Here is a 20467-nt window from a genome sequence, read left to right as displayed (position 1 = left end):
GGAGTGGGTCTCTGTTTGTTGTGGGAAAGAGCTGGGATCCAGTGTGCAGGTGGAAAGTATGGAGTCAGGCTCCCAGATAGCACAGCACACATTACATGGACAAAATCCAATGCAAGCAGCCAGAAACATGGCAACAGGAGAGGGGCAGTTCCCGCTGCCTGAACCCAGTTCTGCTGCCACCACTACACTTGGGTAGCTGATGATACCCAGCCCAATTAAGCTGAAGATCCCCAGATCCCACAGGAACACTAAATGCCGTGCATAGTCTTCTGCCTTATGTGTATCTCCCCATAATTCATTTTCCTGTAGACTAATCATAACATTCATACACTATAGGTGGGTCAAGGCCCTGCTTCATCTTCACTCTCTCTTCCTATTCTTCCTTCTCCTTCTCAATGCAAATTACAAAAATCACCCTCTCCTTTAGCTGTTTTCCTGTATCCTCGACAGGTCGTAAAGGCAGTAAGGGTAATGTTCAGAACATACAGTGCAAGAAAAAGCTTATTATTCCTGAAAGTTAATTTGAAAGTGAATAACTAAGATACTGGGTAAGCCAATGCACACAGTTCTAAGATTATACCCATAATATGCTGTATTAAGAACTTCTTACTGAGGCAAAGGAGTTATTCAGGAAAAGAAATGAGAGTGCCAGTAGCTTTCACCAGCTTCCCTTGAATTATTTCAAACTGATACAATTTTCACTTTAAAACCTCTGCTTTACACAACTGTTCAGAAGGCTTCATCTTCATTGCAACATTGCTTAAAGAAAAATGGATACGAACCTGCATATCATTCATATCTAATGCATTGCCAACCCACACCTTCTTTTTACTATCTAATTATCATGTGCAATCCTGTCAAAAGTGTCAAAAGCTTTTTTTTTTTAAACTGCTACTTTTATCATCTGAAAGATGTCATCACTTCAACAACACTCATTTGTTTCCCAAGGTTTGTGCCTCCAAAAGGTCAGAAGAATTCCCTGGACCTTGATGCACTCTGCACCAGTCACCTTGGGAAGAGCCTTGAGGGACTGAGCTTTTTTGACTGCTTCCCATTTCTGCTCCCACAGCTGTTGAAGTGGGAATTCTGCTCACAGAGATTGCACAATACGATAACTGACATTTAGTATGCAGTGCTCAACCACTGCTCGCTAAAGGACAGGTAACATGGACTCGTAAGAGCAACAATTCAATTTTTCCCAGTCATAACTGGAAAAAAAGAGGAAAGATTTCACAACTGTGCAAGTTCCTGACTTGTCAGCAGAGTAACAGAATTGCTGTTTGCAGCACAAAGTGACTTAAAATTTTTATATAGGTCTACCTATATACGCAGCAGAACAAAAGGTACTCCAATAAACGGCATGTAAGGCCAGATAATTTACACTTCTTAAGATAAATCAAGTTTCTACAAAAAGCCTTACTAAAATATTTACAGTAAAGATAAAGCTTCCACAGTGCACAGTCTTTGCATCATAGAACACAGTCTGGTAAACCGAGCAATGGCTGCATGATACCAATTGTTTTAAAATCACTTTGTGTATTTTAGCCACTACTAAATCTAGTAAACCTAGTTAATACAAACCAGTGTAGTGCCAGAGGTGCTCTATGCCAGAAACAGCTGGAAACACCAAAACAGACTTTCACCATGTCATAATCGAGATGTTTGAAATAGCTTTTTTTCCCTCCCTGATGTATTGTCCTACTTCTGATTCTGTACAACAAGACACTTATTTTAAGGGAGCCAGGCTGGAAAAAGTTAGGAATAGCCAGGAAAAGGTGGCTAGTATCAATTTTGTTCTTGGGGCAAGTACAGAAGCAGTGCTGAGATAGAGACTTACTCAGAAAGATCAAGGTAAGGTGCTTGCTGTTTGGGATACAGACTGACAATGACTTGGCAATTGTTTGCTCACTGAGCATGGGATTGGTAGATACTATGTAGAACCAGAATTACAAAGAAAAACTTCTGATGGAGCTTTTGCCCCCCCCCCCCCCAAATATCTTTCTTTGCCTTTTCTGATATTTGTCAGTGGTCCATTGGGCAACATGTAAGAAAACTGAGCTGCAACATCTCCTTCTTGAATCTCTTGTTCCATTTCTTAAATGGATTAACCAGTTCCTAATGCCAGATACAAAAACACTGACAAAATGCATGTGGCTTTCCACACCACTGAGTTTAGCAATTGTTCTAAATTAAAACCAAACCACAAAAGAGACAGTCTTAGCAATTCTGTAATTTTAGGGTCTTTACTAAAAATTAGCTGTTTCACTTCCATTAAAATATCTGCATGATGGAAAGAAAGAAAATGACAAAACTTTATTATCCTTCTCCTTGCCTCCAGAGAGGCTTCAGCCAGGCAACAGCTACTTCAAAGCTTCACATCACACATGCCTAGAGACTTAAACCAAGAGAAGCAACTGCCAAATTCAGGAGGCAGTAAAAGGCTTAGATTTGGAAGGCTCCCTGAGGCTAAACATTTTTTTTAAATTAAAAACTCAAATATAAAAACTAGAAAGGAGGAAAAGCCCTGAAGTTACCCCCTCCTGGAACAATATGCACACAAATCTCTCATAACCTTCTGAGTCACAAGTACCAAGGTTAATAACCCAGCATCAACCAAATGGTTTCTGGGCTTCACAAAATCCTACAGAGCCTTGCAGGAATCATTGGAGCTGCTTTAGGCTTAGTTAATCTTCATGGAAACAATGAAAAGTGAACAATCGGGGCACAATTGCTCTCTCTCAAGTGCAAAGTTTCTAAAGGCCTACCTATATGGGACCACTGAAGATGATTACTAGCTTCTGCAAGAGTATTTGTGTTTAAATTCCTCAATGCACAGAGATCTTGTGGATCTTCCTCTTCTCCTTGCAATGAGTCTGCTGTAATCAAAAGAACGCCCAGACTTGGTTCTGAGAACAGAGTAGCAGCATCACACTGACGACATTTGTTACTGATCAATTCTGATTTTAGGGTATGCCTTTTCCTGAAAAGTTATGGAACAATCTGATGAACATGCCCCTGAAACAAGTATGTTCCCAACTGAAGTAATATAACAAAGAAGAGATCATTGTTCTTTTGATAGAGATTTTACTTCTATCTCAAAATTACAAAGGAAAAATCTAAGAAATACAAAGTTACAAATTTCCAAAGTGCAAGAAAAAAGGTAGGTGATATTCAATTACTAATTAAAGTTTCAGTTTAAAAAAATACAGTACACCTGTGTGCCTGGGGCTAACTATGATTTTTTTTTAATTGACTGTGATGTCATATTCTGAAAAGCACATAAAAAAGATTACAAAAACCATTGAGATTCATAGTTTCCAGGGAGGGAAAAAAACAACAAAACACACACAGATACACATGAAAAGCAGCCACAAAAACTAAATATTCACCAAAGAAAGACAGGAATCTCAATGGTAAAAAATTTGTGTCCACTCCTCTTAGAATGGGTAGGTGGACTGGAAATTAAATTTATGATGCATAGGTGATTTTCCACCTCTATGAACCTTAATTCAATTTTCAATCATATCTGTAGCAGTCAAAAAGAGTTTTTCTCTTTATTAGTCTTCAGCAGCTGCATGTCTCTCCCTTGTACTGCCTTATACATTGTTTAAAAGTTTGCCTACCACTCCTATGCCTGGCACAAGACAGAAAAAAGGGGATCACTTCTACCTGCTATAATACATAACAGATGGGCAACACTTCTAACTTGGATTAATTTACTGATGCTGTGCAACACATGGTGCCACAAGCAGCTGCAATGACAAAAGCAAGGGTCCAGTTCCACAGGACACAATGGCCATTCCAGAAGCCTGCAGCACCCCCTTCTACAATTTATCTTCTGCTGCCTCTGGAAGCTGATTTAACTCTCTAATTTGGCAGAAAACTAACCCAGCAAAAGCAAAGTCAAAATACCACACACAGATAGTGCCTGTTTTTAATTTTATTTTTTTTCTGTTAGGTTAGCATGTTAAACTAACTCATGACAATTTAGTCCATCAAGTAGGTGACACCACAGATAGCAAGTGAGGGAAGGGGAAACAAGACCTTCCTCCCGAGCAGCTGCACAGTGTGGCATGGTTTATCAGCCCCAGTTGAAAATGGAAACAGGCAGTGGGGCAGGGACATCAGGTTTGCCCTCAAGACCAGAATCCACTTAACCTCTTTCTTCTCAATTTTACACTACTATCTTCCAGCTCCCACAGCTCTCTGGTTTATTAACCTTTTCTCCTAAGGAACACTATATACCCTTTTATCACATAACATCTGAGGGACCCAGCCTGTCATCTTTAACATCCCTTTGCCGCCCCATCTATGTTACTTTGTATCTTTTCATTGAAACAGTTGAAACATTATCACATAGTGTTACTCATCTTCAAAGTTAGAAAAATGATTGTATTACATCAGTATGCACCAGAAACAAGATACATTTTATTTTAAAAGGGCAGATGAAAGGAGAAATACTTCTTTTGATTGATCTTGGCCCTGTGGGAGGGTGGGAAGTGGTAGGTTGGCCTACTATAGACTCCCCCTATTTAAACAAAGTTTATAAGTAAGCAGATCAATCGCCCAGGAGTATTTGTTCACAGAAGAAGCTTCAATCCCAACAACAGTATCTTATCAAGGACTGACAGCTACAAAACAGACTCTCTCAATTAATTTACATGTGAGGCAATGCTGGAATAAACCACACTACTCTGTTCACTGCCATAAAGTTTCACCTTAATGCATAAAACCCTGTGTTCCATAAAAAATGAGTGAGTAGATACAAATATATTGCTCTTGGGAGACCATACCAACAAATGTATTTTCTAACTTCCATGAATTTTAGTTATAAAACATTCACTTAACACAACAGCAACCATTTTTCAATTCCATAGCTGAACATTTAATCCTGCAACTCAGATATATATATATAACTCTTTCCTAAAACCAAAACAAAGCCTCCAGATCATAAAAGAAAGCTGAAATGCCATTTAAATAACTAACAATGTAATTCAACTATAAATTTGTTCTGAAATACTACTGGTGTGATAGCCAGAACAATTTCTTTTCAGTCTTACACAGATAACATGCTTATGCTAAGTCTTTCAAACCACAGGTCATCCAATGCAGCAAAAACAATCTATGCAAAACCCAACATCCAATAATCAATAACAATTGGGGGAGGGAACCCCATAACCAAAGCCCTTACTATTTGTATCCTGTTTATTCAGCTTTAAAAACAGAGATGGAAACACCAAGCTCTTAAATAATAAAAAGGACAGCTAGACAGCTACCTCCATATTCCTTCCCCTCTCTCTGCCTTAAAATCTTTAGATTTTAGGGTTTAGATCTTTCAGTAAAGCAGAACTGTTGTAAATGTAAATCCTTGATTTTAGTTCTGTCTGACCTATTAAACCTTGCTCAAAATAAAGATGTCCAGAGTTTTTAATTTTTTTGTTCTGAACATGATCAACACTCATAATGATCTTTCTGACAGAGAAACTGTTAAAAAAATCCTCAGATGTAAAATGCTTAAGCCCATCACAGGTTCTGTGGTCCCTTGTTCACCATATTAAGAATCTCTTCTCAAGAAAACCAGAACAGAATATAAAGGAAGCAACTTCTCTGTTGTGGTACTGACCATGTTACTTCCCAAATCAGAATGAGTGATGGTTAAAGACTAGAGAGTGGGAGAAAACATCTCTCAGAGACCAGGACAATACAGCTGGCCTGGCTCTAGCTGCCACAGCTCCCTGTAGATATTTCAGTTTGGACCCAAAGGATACTTATGCAGTGCTCATCACCCATCACCCCTCTTTGGTTCATAGAGAGGCCAAGCCTTGGGAGAGCACTCCAGTATCACAGCAGGAGTGCTCCAGGGCTGGAGTGTGTTTGGTGCACAGCATTAAGTTAGAGCTAGCCCACAGTAAATGCAGAGACAATGGATACTCCAGACCTCACCACAAACTATTTTGCTTCACAGATTTCTTCCTCTTGTCCCACAGCTCCTGCTGATGTGGACATAGAGCTGAAGTGTAGCATCACAGAGGTAGTATGTGTATATACCAGTCAAGAAAAGGCTTATCTGTATGCCACCAGTAGCTGACCCCAGCCGACACCTCTGCTGGACCACACAGCAAACCCCCAAATTTTAAAAATGGATCTTTTCTCACTTCTCAGCAGAGAAAGGCCTCAAGCCTTGCAAAATATATAAACACTTAACTTAAAAATTGTATGTATAAAATATTTGGTCCCAAAGAACCCCTCATTTGTTCATTAAAACTTCTGAACACAGAGGAAATCACTTATTTCCAAACTGAAATACAGCTACAAGGACTTCCCACACTGTCTAGCATAAAAGGGAGAAAAAGAAAGAACCTACCCTCACACCTCTTTCCCTGCATGGCATTATACAGAGTTCACTAAATTATAATAGATACATATTTTGCTATGAGAGCCAAAATTTCTATCCCTCAGTTTTTTAGATTCAACTGGACTTTGCCATGATCATTTCCAGAGTTTCAAACTACAGTCCTACTGAAGTCCACAATTAAATTTCTATTGCCTGCATTTTGTCTGGATTTTGCTTCTTACCCCAAATCACATCAGTAATTATTTACTGTGTTACACTGAGGTATTGTACTTGTGCTCTATAATGCTGTCTCATATAATACATGGACAGGAACTCCTTAAATTCAACTTTAAAATTTAAATCAAAATTCTCTATTTAGGTTCACAGTTAGTAACCTAAAAACAATGGCTGGATTTTTAAGATTGTTTAAGCATAGTCCTGTCTGTCACTGCCCTATAATTTTGGCCTATATTTGGAAGATGTAAAGCAAAAAGGCAGCAATGCAGGCACTGGTTTGAATAAAGCCTGAGCCTCAGAATATGCTAATGCCTGTGAGGTTTTTATCAGTTTAGATAAAGACCTCGTTGCCCCCTGTGGCCCAGCCTGCCTTGCTGGACCACCCATGCAGCCCCAGACCTCGGTCACCTCCCAGAAGCCACCCTCGGGCTCCGTGCTGCTCATGGGGCACCGGGCAGTGGGACAATGGGATAACACAGGAACCCTGACATACCTGTCTGAGGGGCAGCACAAGGACCCCCTGCCACATCCTGCCAGCTCTTTAAAGCAGCTTCTCCACGTGGGAGATGGAAGGATGCTTTCTAGGCAGCGACAGGTCTGGGTATAACAGCTTGTGAAATGCTAGGCAGGGAAGGGGAAAAGGAAGCAACAAAATGGTAATTGGTTTTAGTAAGCATAAAACAAATATAAAATCGTCTGTCAGGATCGTTCTCAGGTTTCAGAGGGATTTTTTTTTTTCACCAAAGGAAAAAAAGCCAAACCTAAGTAAGAGCTGCTCCTAATGCTGCTGAATTCAGGGTTCATAAACCTTTAACAGCCTCAAGAAAATTTCAGACACCAGTGCCCAGTCAGCCCCACTTGAGTGTAGGAGTTGCACTGGGAAATGTCAAAGGCTGTTTCAGAATGCTATATTTTTCATACAGTTGTAAAAAAAAGAAAGATCTAGGTTTCATAAAATGTAAAACCTTGAAAACAAGGTTCATTACAAAGTTTGAATATAGTTGCCTTTACTAGCTTGAAACAAAGATTGTTTCTCTATTTACATATTGAAATGTGTTCATCTATTCCACATCTTAGGAACCTCACAATTCAAAGCTTAGCTTAGGCTCCAGTTCACACTCAATTCTCAGATGCCTAAAAGCCAGTGGGAATGTTTCATATACGGCTTGCAACACACTTATAGAAGTTATATTTAAAACCAGAAAATGTTTCTTCATTCCCATTTGCAGGAACCTTGATATAAGTTTCCAATAAATACAGGATCTATGCTGCTAAGAAATAAAAATTGTTTTTATCACAATGAAGTGTTTATTTCAAATTTTAAATCCAAAAAGGTGATTAGTTTCTACATTCCACAATACCTATAAACAGTGCTAGAGATCTCCAACGCTAGTTTTCAAATGAATATGTTATATTTATTCAATAATCAGTCATTTCAATGCAAGACGAGAATATGATGGGCCATGTCAGATTTTACCCTTTGGAAGTAATGGAGTGTGGACAATCTCACTTAATTACTTTCCAAAGAATTAATTTAGTGAAATCATGTTAACATATCATTATCCCCACCCCATCTCCCTAAAAAACCTCAGGGAGCTACTTCCACATTTTTAATTATGTAATGGATGAACATTTTAAATTGTGTTTCATGGAAGAGCATCATCCACAGCTCCTTTGCACTCCCTCTAAGCTTTCACAATTCCTTATGGTTGCCCAATTAGTGTCATTTGCAAAGAGCAAGAACCAACAAAAAATGTAGTCATTACACTGTTTCATGCAACCTTCCTACTTATTCTCTCTCATCATCCCCAAGATTTTAAAGATCAAAAGACAGGTTCTTTATTACAGCTTCACAAAACTTCTCTTGACAAAAGAACTGCATATCAACTTTAAAATCTTCATCATAAATTTCTAGGGAAAGGAGAAAGAAGAGGGAAGTCAGAATAAAACCTATTAAAATGTATGTCACTGACTGGTGCACTCCCTCAGTGTCTCCTCACGTATATTCACTTATTAAAAATGTACTTTCAATATAATTTTAATCCTTATTTGAGTTATTTGCATGTGGTTTGAGGTTCAACAAAAGAATTTCAGATTTGCTATTTTTAATTAGAACTTAAAACATATATTTTATCAGCTCTGTAAAGTACCATTAAATTTTTAAAAAACTCCTTGAACATCAGATAAAGCATGTTTTTCTGTTGAGAGCCCAATGCTTTAATTTGCAATTCTGTATGTTGTTTTATTCATGATAAAATACTTGATACTTGTAGTTTCTCTCCATATTGCTAACACTGACACAGATTCTCTGTTGAGGTTTGACTGTCACTAGAGGATTCTCTCATGACTGGTCTACATTTTCATTTGTTTTTAGATGCTTATTTAAAAAAAGAAAGAAGGGAAAAAATTAAATTCCAGTAACTATAATTAACACCATTCATGACTAAAACAAGTGTTAATAATTCATGTTTTGGAAATAAATAGCTAATTAAAGGGCAAAAAATTCAGTTTACTTATATAGCGTCTTATTAGTAGTAATAGTTTGAGCTCTAATAGGCTAACAATATATATTGTGCAAGTGTCCATTGCAGCAAGTTATTTTTAATTCATAGCATACTGATTTATTCTGCATTCAATTACTGCACATACCACCAACAACAAAAAAAGCATTTCTGTATGCCACCCCTCCCTCCCCTTTACTTCAGTAGTGAAGAAAAATATTCTAGAATCAATTAATACTCTGTATAGCTCCAAAATGCATAAAACTGATGCTTAATGTAGAGTCCAATTCAGCATTTCATTTAAGAGTTTGACTGCAAGAGCCAGAACAAATGTCACCAAAAGAAAAATTAAGAAAATGCAGTCGAAGCAATGATGTCTAAGGTAATAAAATCTTCTGTCCTAGAAAACTTGTAGAAGCTGCAAGTGGGGTATTGCCTCCCTTCCTGAATTCAAAACATGCTGCTGTTCTGGAGAGGTCTAGAGATGAAACATGAGAAAGCCTGATTTGTCTCTCTGACAGTGTTGTTATGGACTTCTGAGAAAAACAACATGAGTAATGTTATTAACATGTTTGCAACATCTTTTTAAACACGCTTGCAACACCTTTTCCTACACACAGTGCATGAATCTGCCCAGTGAGAACTGAATTAAATCCAATTTTGTTCTGAATTATTGCTAGGAAGTGATCACAGTAAAACAAATTGCAGTCTCTTCCAGCCCTTGACAGATTTGAACTGGTGCCCTGAAAGCTACAAGGCTCAACTTACCATTGTTCCTTCCCTAACCCATTCCATATTGTGTGACTTTGGTCCAGCTGTAGGAAGAGAGTAACTGGCTGCATGTAGCAAGGTTAAGGAGAGGAAGTGTGAGTGTCAAATGGGAAAGAAGAGACAACCACCAGAACAATTCTGTCCATACAGATTTCCTGTTTGTGGTGCTCATTTCCCCACTGACAGGCATTGCTACACCTGCAGATACAGGAGTTGGAGAGAAGAGGTATACATATTCAATTTTTCAGGAATGGAGGAGAATTACAGAAACAGAAGATTCAGACTGTAAACACACTGACAAAAACTGAGTCACAAAATTTACTTTTTGTGAGTTAAGAGTGACTGACAGTTATCAAAGCTATTACCTGTCAAAAATCTTAATATAATTTAGTGATTTTGTGGGGAGGGAACCAAAAAGGGCCATTACTTTTCAAGAGTTTTTTTTTTAGTCTGTTCAGCCTGGAGAACAGGAGACTGAGAGGAGACCTCATCACAGTTTACAACTTCCTCATGAAGGGAGGAGGATAGGCAGCCACCACAGTGACCAGTGTCAGAACCAGAGGGCATAGCCAGAAGTTGTGTCAAGGGAAGTTTAGGTTGGATATCAGGAAAGGGTTCTTGCAGAGGGTGGCTGGGCACTGCAATGGGCTCCCCAGGAAGTGCCCACAGCCCCAAGCCTGACAGAGCTCAAGAAGCACCTGAACAGTGCTTTTGGTGCATGGTGTGAATCTTGGGGATGGTCCTGTGCAGGGCTAAGTGTTGGGTAATCGATGATCCTTGTGGGTCCCTTCCAACTCAGCATATTCTGTGATTATTCTGCTCTTTTTAAAAAAGAAGCACAGTTTGTATCAATTTCAATTTTTCTCTAACTCTAAATTTTTTTACTAAAAATTACACTTCAGGTAATCTGTTAAACAGAACTGTAATTAATATTATGGAGTCCCTTGCCACATATATCTATTTCATTAAGAAATAATGTTTCACACTTTTTTTTACTGCTTTTCTCAGACACTCTAAAGTTGAAGCTTCTGCCAAACAAGACATTTGTGGTTGCAGGAATGGCCATTTGACAGCTTTGATTTTTCCAGTAGCCACATGAAGGACATTTAAAAGATGCTACAAGTTCCAAAGAAATCATAGATAAATTTTCACTTCCATCTTTAAGTCTACAGAGGCATTTTGCAGGAGCCCCAGATTTCAGCCTTTACATTTCACATACCTAATAATCCTGCCCACAGCCAGTACTGAGGTGAAGGCTGTGTAAACAAATAGAGAATAGACAGGGATTTGTGATCAGAGGACCCACAAAATTCTGCCCGTGTTTTCTCAATCTATCTATAATCAGTACTGATCACAGCTGCAGCTGGAGGTGGGATGAAAACTGTCTTTAATTCCAGTATGTGTCTTGTTTGGTAGTGTTTCATGTCCAGCATGGTTCTCTCCGTCACTTTTTAAGCAGATGTTAAAAACCTCAACACTCTTGCCTTATCAGTATTCCACTTTTACCTTCAGCTTAAATAACACATGACTAACAACCTGATTGACTGTAGATAAACATACTGGCTTTCCACCTAAAAGTAACTTCTACACCACGAAAGGTATCTATAACCAGGCACAGTTAATATTATCTAAGCTTTACTTTACAACATGCAAAATAAACCAACAGAGTCCTTCATTACCTGGAAAGTGATACAGAAGCTGAGAGCTGTCCTTGGGTTTTAAGAGGAATTATTTTAGTGTCTTTCTTAAAAATAAGCAAACAGACCAGACAGAGCAACTAACAAAACATTTTAGATTGTCCTCTGAAACTGAAGAGGGAGATACCAAACAAATCAATAAACATTATAAACTCCTCCAAAGCAGGCATGTACTTTCTGCTCAGTTTACAACTAGAGAAACTAAGGCATCAAGAATGAAATAACTTGCCTAAAATTGCATTGGAAGTTTGTATTTCTTGCTTTGATGTTATCTCAGATTGACACTTGTGTTCATTAACACAATGTTTCTCAAATGCCAACTGTACCTTTACTATTCTGTAAAAACGAGTTTGAAGAAAGTAGGTGCCTTTGAACTAGCTGTGCTAAATATTTGCCCTAGATTTTAGACATGCAGCTCAAAACTAACATATTTTCACCTCTTTCTTCTCTCCCTTCCTTCTCCATTTACCTTACTTTTTACACATCACAAGCCGTAAAAACACGTTACTAAATAATCACGCTAAATCTGCATGAGTGAATACCCAAATTCTTCTCCTGAACCCAGGGACCTTTCTAGAAAGAAAGAAGCAAGTTTAGCAAATCTGTTCTTGTATTAACTTTTCTCTCCCTGACCAGGTCCTCCACCAGCCAAGGTCTTGTTCCCTCATCTCCATCACAGTCTCCTGCCCACTACTGCTCCCTCCTTCCCAACCCCCCTTGGGCTCCCACCCACTCCAAACATGGAGAAGGTATTGAGAAGTGAGAGAAGCTGCAGCCATCCTTGGCCCAGGCTAGACCTTGGTTGTTCCCCTGCAGGTGACCTACAGATACTTTTTCAGGAGCACAGCCTTTGCATCCTGATCTTTCTAAAGAATACATATGGGCAGTCTCTTTATCATTTCTTCTGTTTGAGAGCATGAGAAAATTCCATCATGTGTTTTCATGTACAACTAAAATTAATCTTATTCAGAACAGGAACCTTTAAAGCACACAACAGTGATCACTTTGAGAGCTTACAAGCCATTCTGTGTTTCACTTTACCATACACTAAAACCATATCATCTATCTCTCTCTACCACTTGCTTGCTTTGTTTGATTTCTTCTATATGGCTTTGTTTGGTTTCTTCTATATGTTTGCCCCACTCCCAATTTCACATCATTTTTCATACTGCCCATTATACTTGCAAGAGCTTTCCACTTCCCTGTAAAGCAATTTCATTAACCACTTTCCAACCTCAAAACCTTCACTGGCATCCTCTATTTATATTTTCTTCCTCATAGGTTATGTGTGAAATACCTGATTACCTCAAGGCTGTACTCAAAGGCCTGATTATCTTTAATTCCTCATCTCACTTAATATAGTCTCACTAAAGGCTAACTTATAAAATAAAGGGCTTCTGAATTCAACCACTTTCTTTTAAAAGTGCAGAATAATACAAACTTACAACAGCCCCTGAGGTCACTATCTACAATGAGACAAAGCTAAGCAAGTGATTTGTTCCAGAATATAGTACTTATGGATTAAGCAAGATTTTAACCTATGTACAGTATAAATACATATGGCTTATTTCCATCGAGTATAAGAGGTGCTCTGAGTTACTAAATCAATATGAGGGACAATCCACAGGAATAAGATACTCTGCTTTTTCAAAGTATTGAGAAAGTGATGCTACTCCTTCTGCTCCCACATGCAGGCTACTATCATGATCACTGTAAAAGCCAAGCCCAGAGATTTTGGTAGAAAGACAGCTTGCTTGTAAATGGATTAGAGTATAAACTTTGAAATACATTGCTGTATGCTTCCTTATTAAAAACACTTACAATGAAATATTTATTAAGTTTAGGCAAAACAGGCATCTGCTATCAGTGTGCAACCCCCATACACAGTCATAGTTTTCTCTCCAGAAGAGCTCCAAAAATACAGTGTCAAATGCTCAGCCCACACACACAACTCCTGCTGCCCCAAAAAAACTGCTCCCACAATCTCCAGGTCCACACATATCAGAATTTTCTGCAAACCTGTCCCATTCTTGCACCACACCACATGGAAAATAATGGGAAATTTATCATCTTCTCATCTTCCAAGGAAAGAGGCTGCTATGTCTGATGCAGTTGCTGTTATGAAGCAGCTTCATATGAACCTGACTCCAGCTGTTCAGACAGCAGTACAAAGCAGAGACTACTACTAACATGTAGAGGAATAAGAGATCCACAAATATGAAATACGAGATTATGAATGCTCACAATTTTGCTGCTAAAAAGCAATAACTCGTATCAAAGTAAGGTATTTTGAGATTATAGTTTACCATGAAGTACTCTCTGTAATATTTAGAATAGCTGATTTGTTTTCCCCAAGGGAATATCAGCTAGTTGAATAATCCCAAGTACTATGCAGGCCAATCTCCAATATTGCCTGTAAGGCTTCTTGCAGAGCCTCATCTCCTTCCTTTTTTACGACCCATCACTGCAGCCTGGCAGCTCCCCTGTCATGCTGCCATGCAGGTGACGCCACCACCCCAATAACCCCTACCTTAAAAAACAGCAGAAAGAAAAATCAGTAACTGCAGGCCGACTCCCGTAACTCCACACAGGCACCTCGCACCTCAACACCGCCCTTGGCTGGTGCAGAGAGGCGCCGGGCGGGCTCTGGGAGCGGGGGCTGAAGGAGACCTGTCCCACTGCGCCCCCGGGGTCACGGGCAGCTCGGCCTTATACATGGATATAAATACATGTCTTACACATATACATTTGTTTATTTATATATACGTGTGTGTGTTGTGTGTATGTTGGCATACGCGCAACGGAGACACGCAGCGGTGGGTGATCGCCTGAGCTACCAGATCTGCCTTTGGGAAAGATGCACACAGACATCTAGACCGTCCACACAGGCACACGTATCTCTGCATATTCCCACGAAGGAGGAGCAGAAGTTGCTCGCAGAGGCGCCCCGAGGGCTGGCAGGTTTCCCGCCGTATAGCGGGGGAGGCTGAAGGGGGTGAAGTTTCTTCCCTCCTCCTCCTCCTCTCCCCGAGTTTCGCCGCGGTGCCGGGCGGCCCTGGGCGGTGGGGACGCCGCCGGCAGCCTGGACCAGGCCCGCTCCCGGCGCTGCCTTCCCCGCGCCGGCCTCCGCCTCCGCCCCGCCGGAGCGCCGGGACCCCGCTGCCCGCCGGGGGTGGCCTCCGCCCTTACCGTTGCAGAACTGGAGCAGCGAGGAGGTGTCGTAGAGGCTGCTGTAGCTGGAGAAGCCGTCCTCCATCCTGCCGCTGCGCTCCCGGCGTCCCCTCGGCTGTCCCGGCGGCCGCCCGCTGCCTGCTCGCCCACACGCTGCGGAGCGGAGGCGGCTGGGGCCGCGGCGGCCTCGCTGCCTGCCTCACTCAGTTGCCATGGCAACCCATTCACTCCGCCGCGGCTGGGGCGGCGGCCGCTCCGCTCCGCTCCGCCGCCGAGGCGCGGGGGGAGACCCGCGGGGCGGGCCGGGGCGGGCCGGGGCGGGGCGGCCGCCGTCACGGAGCGGCCCGGGAGGCGGGGGGACCCCGGGCCGGCAGGGCGAGAGAGGAGCCGCGTCCTTCGGCCGGCGCGGCCATCTGTCCTCGGCGGCCCCGCCGGCTCCGGGCCGCGGCTGCGAGAAGGACGAGCCGCGGGGTCCCCCTGCCGCGCCCGGGGCACCGAATGTCCCGATCGGGCCGAGGTGGAGCGCAGACACCGGCCGGCCCTGCGGCGGGAGATGCCCGCCGATGGCCCGGGGACTAACCCGAAGTACGACTGTGGACACAGGGCCGGAGCGTCCCTGCATGCGGGCAGGGGTTTGCCGTGGCAGCCGTGCGGCCGGGGAGCCCCCGCACACAGCCTCAGCATCCCTCCCTGCTGCCTCCGAGCTCGGCTGCCTTCTCCGAGGCTCCTCTCGTTTCTTCGGCCGGAGCAACAGCCTTGCCTGTAATTGCACCTTATCCCCTCCGCTGATTTCAGTGGCGATTCTCCTGGTTACAGGATGGAGCTGTCATGATAACATTGTAATTGATACTCTCTTACAAAACCAAAAAAAATTATACACACTGTAATTCCTTATGCCATTTTATACAGTTTAAACTAGGTCGTTTGAAGAGTGATACACTTTCTCAATACAGGATACTAGAAGAGCTTCAACTGGTTAGCAGGCTTTTATCTAGCTATGTTCATAATGTCCATTCATGGTGACACGAAGGTAGTGGTTCAAAACTGGTGACTAGTAATATTGTAGAATTTTTTGATACGTTTTGAGCTTCAATTTCTGTGCTAAGAGATGTTGAAGTGTCCAGTGACTGAAAGGCATTTTCAGTTCAAGCTCCTCAAGGGACACAAGGGAAATAATTAATTGCATATCTACAGCACCTTTAACCTTGAAAAATGCTGAAGCACTTAACACATCATGTCTTCAGACCCAAGTCCTTCCAGGAGCTTTTTGCAGGACAGTTCCATCATGTGGATCCATTTACAGGCGTGGGTTTGGTATCTTTTCTCCAACCACTAAACTGTGGCAGTGCTAACACAAAAGTATGCTACAAAATTAGGCAGAGATATCAGTTCCATGTTAAAGTGGAGTGAAAAGTGCTCCCTCCTGAATTGCCAGTGCCAATATTGGTAGAGTTGAAGTCATCTCCAGCAAAAGCACTTACCCAGCCTGATGTGCTTAACTTGTATCAGACAAAAACAACTGCATTTTATTGCTGTGGCCTATAAATAACAAAAATTTGTGGTAGTTTAATGATATATTTTTAAAAACCCAAACCAGAGATTAAAAAAATAATAGAAAATTACTTCAAAATTACAAAAGCATATAGGTTTTCTTAGTGTTTTAAAGAAGTCATGATTCTTTCTCATCTTTAAAATTAACATAGAGCCCTTAGGTTTTCTCATGAACTTTTCATTTATAAGCTTTCAAATGTTTTAAAGATGCTATATTATTCTGAAACACTGCATACATGCAGAAAAACATATATAGAATTCTTGGCAGACAAGTTGCAACAGCAGAAAAATGAAGCTCATTTGCAGTAAAAATTTTGACTAAAAGCCTCATTTTAAAACATTATAGCCATCATTTGGTTACTATTTTTGAGGTTGAGAAGTGTTTTAATATGCTTATTTTCCACCATCTCGGGACAAGAGGTGTGCTCGCCATAAGATGTCAATGTTACTTTAACTTCTACCTCCTTCTGATGTGTAAGTTTTGGAAAATAAAAATATTAAACCTATGCTAAATAAAAGTATTACATTTTTAGTAAAAACTGTGTGGTCAGTGAGATTGCTACAAAGATAGGAGAAGTAAATGCCCAGTAACTTTTATGAGCTTTGCCAAAGTAGAAGAAAGACCAGAAAGAGGCAATGCAGCTCCATTTCAGAGAATAGAAATTAAAAGTCACTTAGAAACTCAAATCCAATCCATTCTTAAAGAGAGATACAGGTAAAACCTTACAATAGATTTCCCACTGAAATGAATGGTGAAGGTGTCTGTGAAGCATTTCAGCTCAGTGCGCTTCAAATCAGCTCAGAGACATGACAGAAAATGATCTCAGCTCCAGATGCTGTTATGATGCCATTATACTCTAAGAGCAAGGGTTAGAAAAGGGAAACACTTTCATAATTTAATGATTTTGAGACCTGTTACAATCTCATTATACTAAACTGCACCACAAGGCACGAAATGAAAAAGAAATTCTGTCTGGCTGTGGGAACAATGGGACAATGGATTAGAAGCATTAGATGCACTAATGTGTCTCTGGGAATTCTTCTGGTATGGTGAAACAACAAAAGAACTTTTAGTTGTCCATTTTTCAGTATACTGAAGCCTTCATCATTTGTACATTTTGAAACCTGTTCTTTGGTAAGTGGAAGTAGGAATGTGGCATCCTGGGCAGTACAGTGAGGCTGATATATAAGGAAAGGATTGTTGCTGTACACTTGTGCACACTGGCTGCTGGCAGTCAGAAGCTGTATGATGTTACATTTTTGAAAGATGTATTTTACACCTAATGATTGAACTTTCATTTGTCTTGAGTAGTGTAATGTGAATGACTATTTGCTAAGTGAGAATAAAAGAGCTTTCACCCATCCCACGCTGAATTTTTGGGAGTTAATACACTCCAGTGTCAGGACAAAGAAGACTTTTGCTTTCACTCCCTGTTAACAGACTGTAGTAAAATATCGCCAAATCACAGAATATTCTGAGTCGGGAGGGGTTCTCTAGGATCACCAAAGTCCAGCTCCTGAAAATGTTGATGTTCCCTTTATCCCTTCCTGAAAACAGGATGAGGCTGCTTTCACCATGAGGTGGTAGCTTGCACAGCCTGCCCTTCCTAGCTGCCTCCTGGGTCTGTGCTGAACTGCTTCCAGCGGGCTTGTGTGGGGCTAGAGGTGATGGCACTTGCTCAGGGAAGGACGCTGGGATTTGGCTGTCAGTGGCAAAGCCCGCTGTGCAGAGCTGCTGATGGCATCAGGTGCAGTGAGCCCTTCTGTGCAGAGTTTACAGGAGGTGAAGGCTCGGTTCACCACAGAGACTGGAGGGCTCTGCTTTCAGGTCAGTGCAGAGCCCGTCTGCTGAACAGATCAGGGAAGCTTGGATGGATGCTGTACTGAACGTACATAGTAACTAGAGAAATCTTCATCAGGCAAAGCATCTAGCACCATCAGCAAATGTGCTGGTTCTGCTAAAATTTATCAGTGGATATAATTATAGCATCTATTTTACCATGACTTTTGAAGATCCCCTGAAGCTCTTTAGCAATCATTTGATAGGTCACATTTACTGCAGCGTGATCAAAGGGAGCTGAGCTCATTTCTGTAGCTCACTGTGTTTCCATTTACCATGTCCATTTACCAGAGTCCATTTCACCATTCACAGTCTTACTTAATGCAGCATTTGGTCTCTGCTTGAGCATGGAAGCTTTTAAATTATATGTTTGTTCAACTTTTGCTTTTCCTCTGTGAGTCAGAAGTTTTATTCATTAAAAAGCTGAAGCACTTCAACACTAGGCGCCTGGGCCCAGACTGCAATCCAAAACACAAGCTAGCACGTGTGTGCTTCTCCCTCAATCATCTCTTCAAAACAGAAGAAATGGGAGCCTTTTCCAGCTGTTCCTCCCCAGCACTGAGAGTTAGATGGTGTGAAAGCTGGCATCATAGCACAGGCACCGTGCCCTGTCTCAGGGCTGGAGGACACAGTGCTTTGACAGAAGCTGGGGGCCATGGCTGAGCAGCACAAAGCCCAGCAGCAGCAGCAAGCTGCACACAGCAGGAACCCTGGGGAAGGAAGGGCCAATGCCTGGTTTAGGCACTAGCAGGATGAGATCAGTACTTAGCAGAGACAGGCTCTGGGGTTAAGTTTTGGATTTAGCTTTCTGAAATCTGATGAAATCCTGATTTATACTGATTTTTTTTTTTTAATTGTTTATTTGTTTTCCCTTTCTATTCAGAAAGCAGCAGGAATGTTTGGGTTTCTTAAGAGAATTTCATGCAGTGAATATATTGTCTTCATTCCTCAGAAGTGGCTTTTTCTCACTGTTAAAACTCAGGTGTTGGCTGTCAGGATCCTATCACAGGCTCAAATAAGGATTTCCTCTCCTAGTGTGGTAGGAAAGGAAGAAGTGTCTTGCTGCCCAGTCTCCTTTGTGAGAACACTTCAACCACTGGAATAATCATTCGTTCTAAATAGCAGGACTCCAGTGTTTCAGCCACAGCAGGGAGCTTCATGAATGTCACTACAAAGCAGACTTCATGCATGTGGGAAAGATGGGGTATAAGTGGAGGATCACCATTATACCAGCACAGTCTGAGCGCATTAAAAATACAATATAGCAAATGTGGGATGAAACCATCAAAGCTCTGCAGGTTTAAGAACCCAAATGAAAATACATTGCAATATGTCTGTATATATCACATATTTTTGAACTACATATATTGGAATTATGGAAGTTTCCCTATAATTAATAAGAATAGTCTAAATCATACTGCTCTGGAAAAAAAAAAAGAAAAAGTACTGCTTTGCAGATTGGTTAATTTGTAAATAAAAAGAGAAGACTTTGAAGATGAAAAGAATAATGCTTTCCACATCTATGTTTCTTCCTGTTCAAAGAAGGGAGGCTGCTCAGCAAACACTGATGCTTTCAGATTTGCACCACCTTTTGAAATAAATGTTGGCTTTATTTGCTTGTTCGGAAAATGGGAAGAAAAACATGACACAGCCAAAGCCATGCTGGGAAATGTGTGACAGAATCAAACCAGAATAACTTCCAGTTATTGCACCAACTGCAATATCAGTCTACTGAGAATACCCTGCCTGTAAACACTGAAGATACTACTTGTATGCTTTGTTATAAAATGTTTCCAAACACAGTGTCTGCTGTAGAAATACCCTTATTTTTGCAAGGCCCCCTAGTATGTTGGGTTCAATGCACATCAATGTATGCAATGTCCGAGTGCAGACTTACTACATCCATTGCCGTGACATTCTGATTTGAAACTGATGAGAAGCAAAATATATTACAGATACACAGGAATGCAACTGCTGTTCCATATTCCATTGCAATCTGCAGATGGGAACAGCATTTCTGAGATATTAATACTCTGTGGGATTGATGTGAAGAGGCGCAGTGATGGATGGCATTACACAAAATGATCCATCCACTCTTCAAAATTACTTCTCAGAAGTTTTCAGTTATAACTCAGTTCTGCAACCCTATTTTTGGTGGCTTCAGCCCTCAATGGAGGCTGAAAGCTTCTGCTAGCAGAACTGTTGGAGATCTGTGTAGCCAGGGGCACAAATCCTACCTCCTGAGAGAGGAGCATCCCTGGTTTCAGGTACAATAGCTTTGGCACAGGTTCACCAGTTCACCATTCAGGGCACAGGAGGATCTACAGGTCTGTGCCACTCTGCAGGGGGAATTCCCTCCCAGCAG

General features: G+C 41.2%; 1 protein-coding gene across 7 annotated transcripts in view; it reads right to left on the bottom strand.

Annotated features, from left to right (window-relative positions):
- EML1 (EMAP like 1) overlaps window positions 1-20467 on the bottom strand; it is a 125410-nt gene that overhangs the window by 67857 nt on the left and 37086 nt on the right. For 6 of the 7 annotated variants that reach the window (XM_058844502.1, XM_058844510.1, XM_058844540.1 and 3 more), the window contains exon 1: window positions 14730-14989. The exons of the other annotated variant lie outside the window; for it this stretch is intronic. In XM_058844502.1, coding sequence (XP_058700485.1) covers window positions 14730-14796 — 67 coding nt within the window. In that variant the 5' untranslated portion in view covers window positions 14797-14989. Of the gene's footprint in view, window positions 1-14729; window positions 14990-20467 lie in introns of those variants that run through there. 7 annotated transcript variants of the gene reach the window in all.

This window comes from Poecile atricapillus, chromosome 1 (genome assembly GCF_030490865.1).
Source record: "Poecile atricapillus isolate bPoeAtr1 chromosome 1, bPoeAtr1.hap1, whole genome shotgun sequence".
Taxonomy (NCBI): domain Eukaryota; kingdom Metazoa; phylum Chordata; class Aves; order Passeriformes; family Paridae; genus Poecile; species Poecile atricapillus.
The sequence above is the reverse complement of the archived record's forward strand: the minus strand, read 5'-3'. Positions and strand labels throughout refer to the sequence as shown.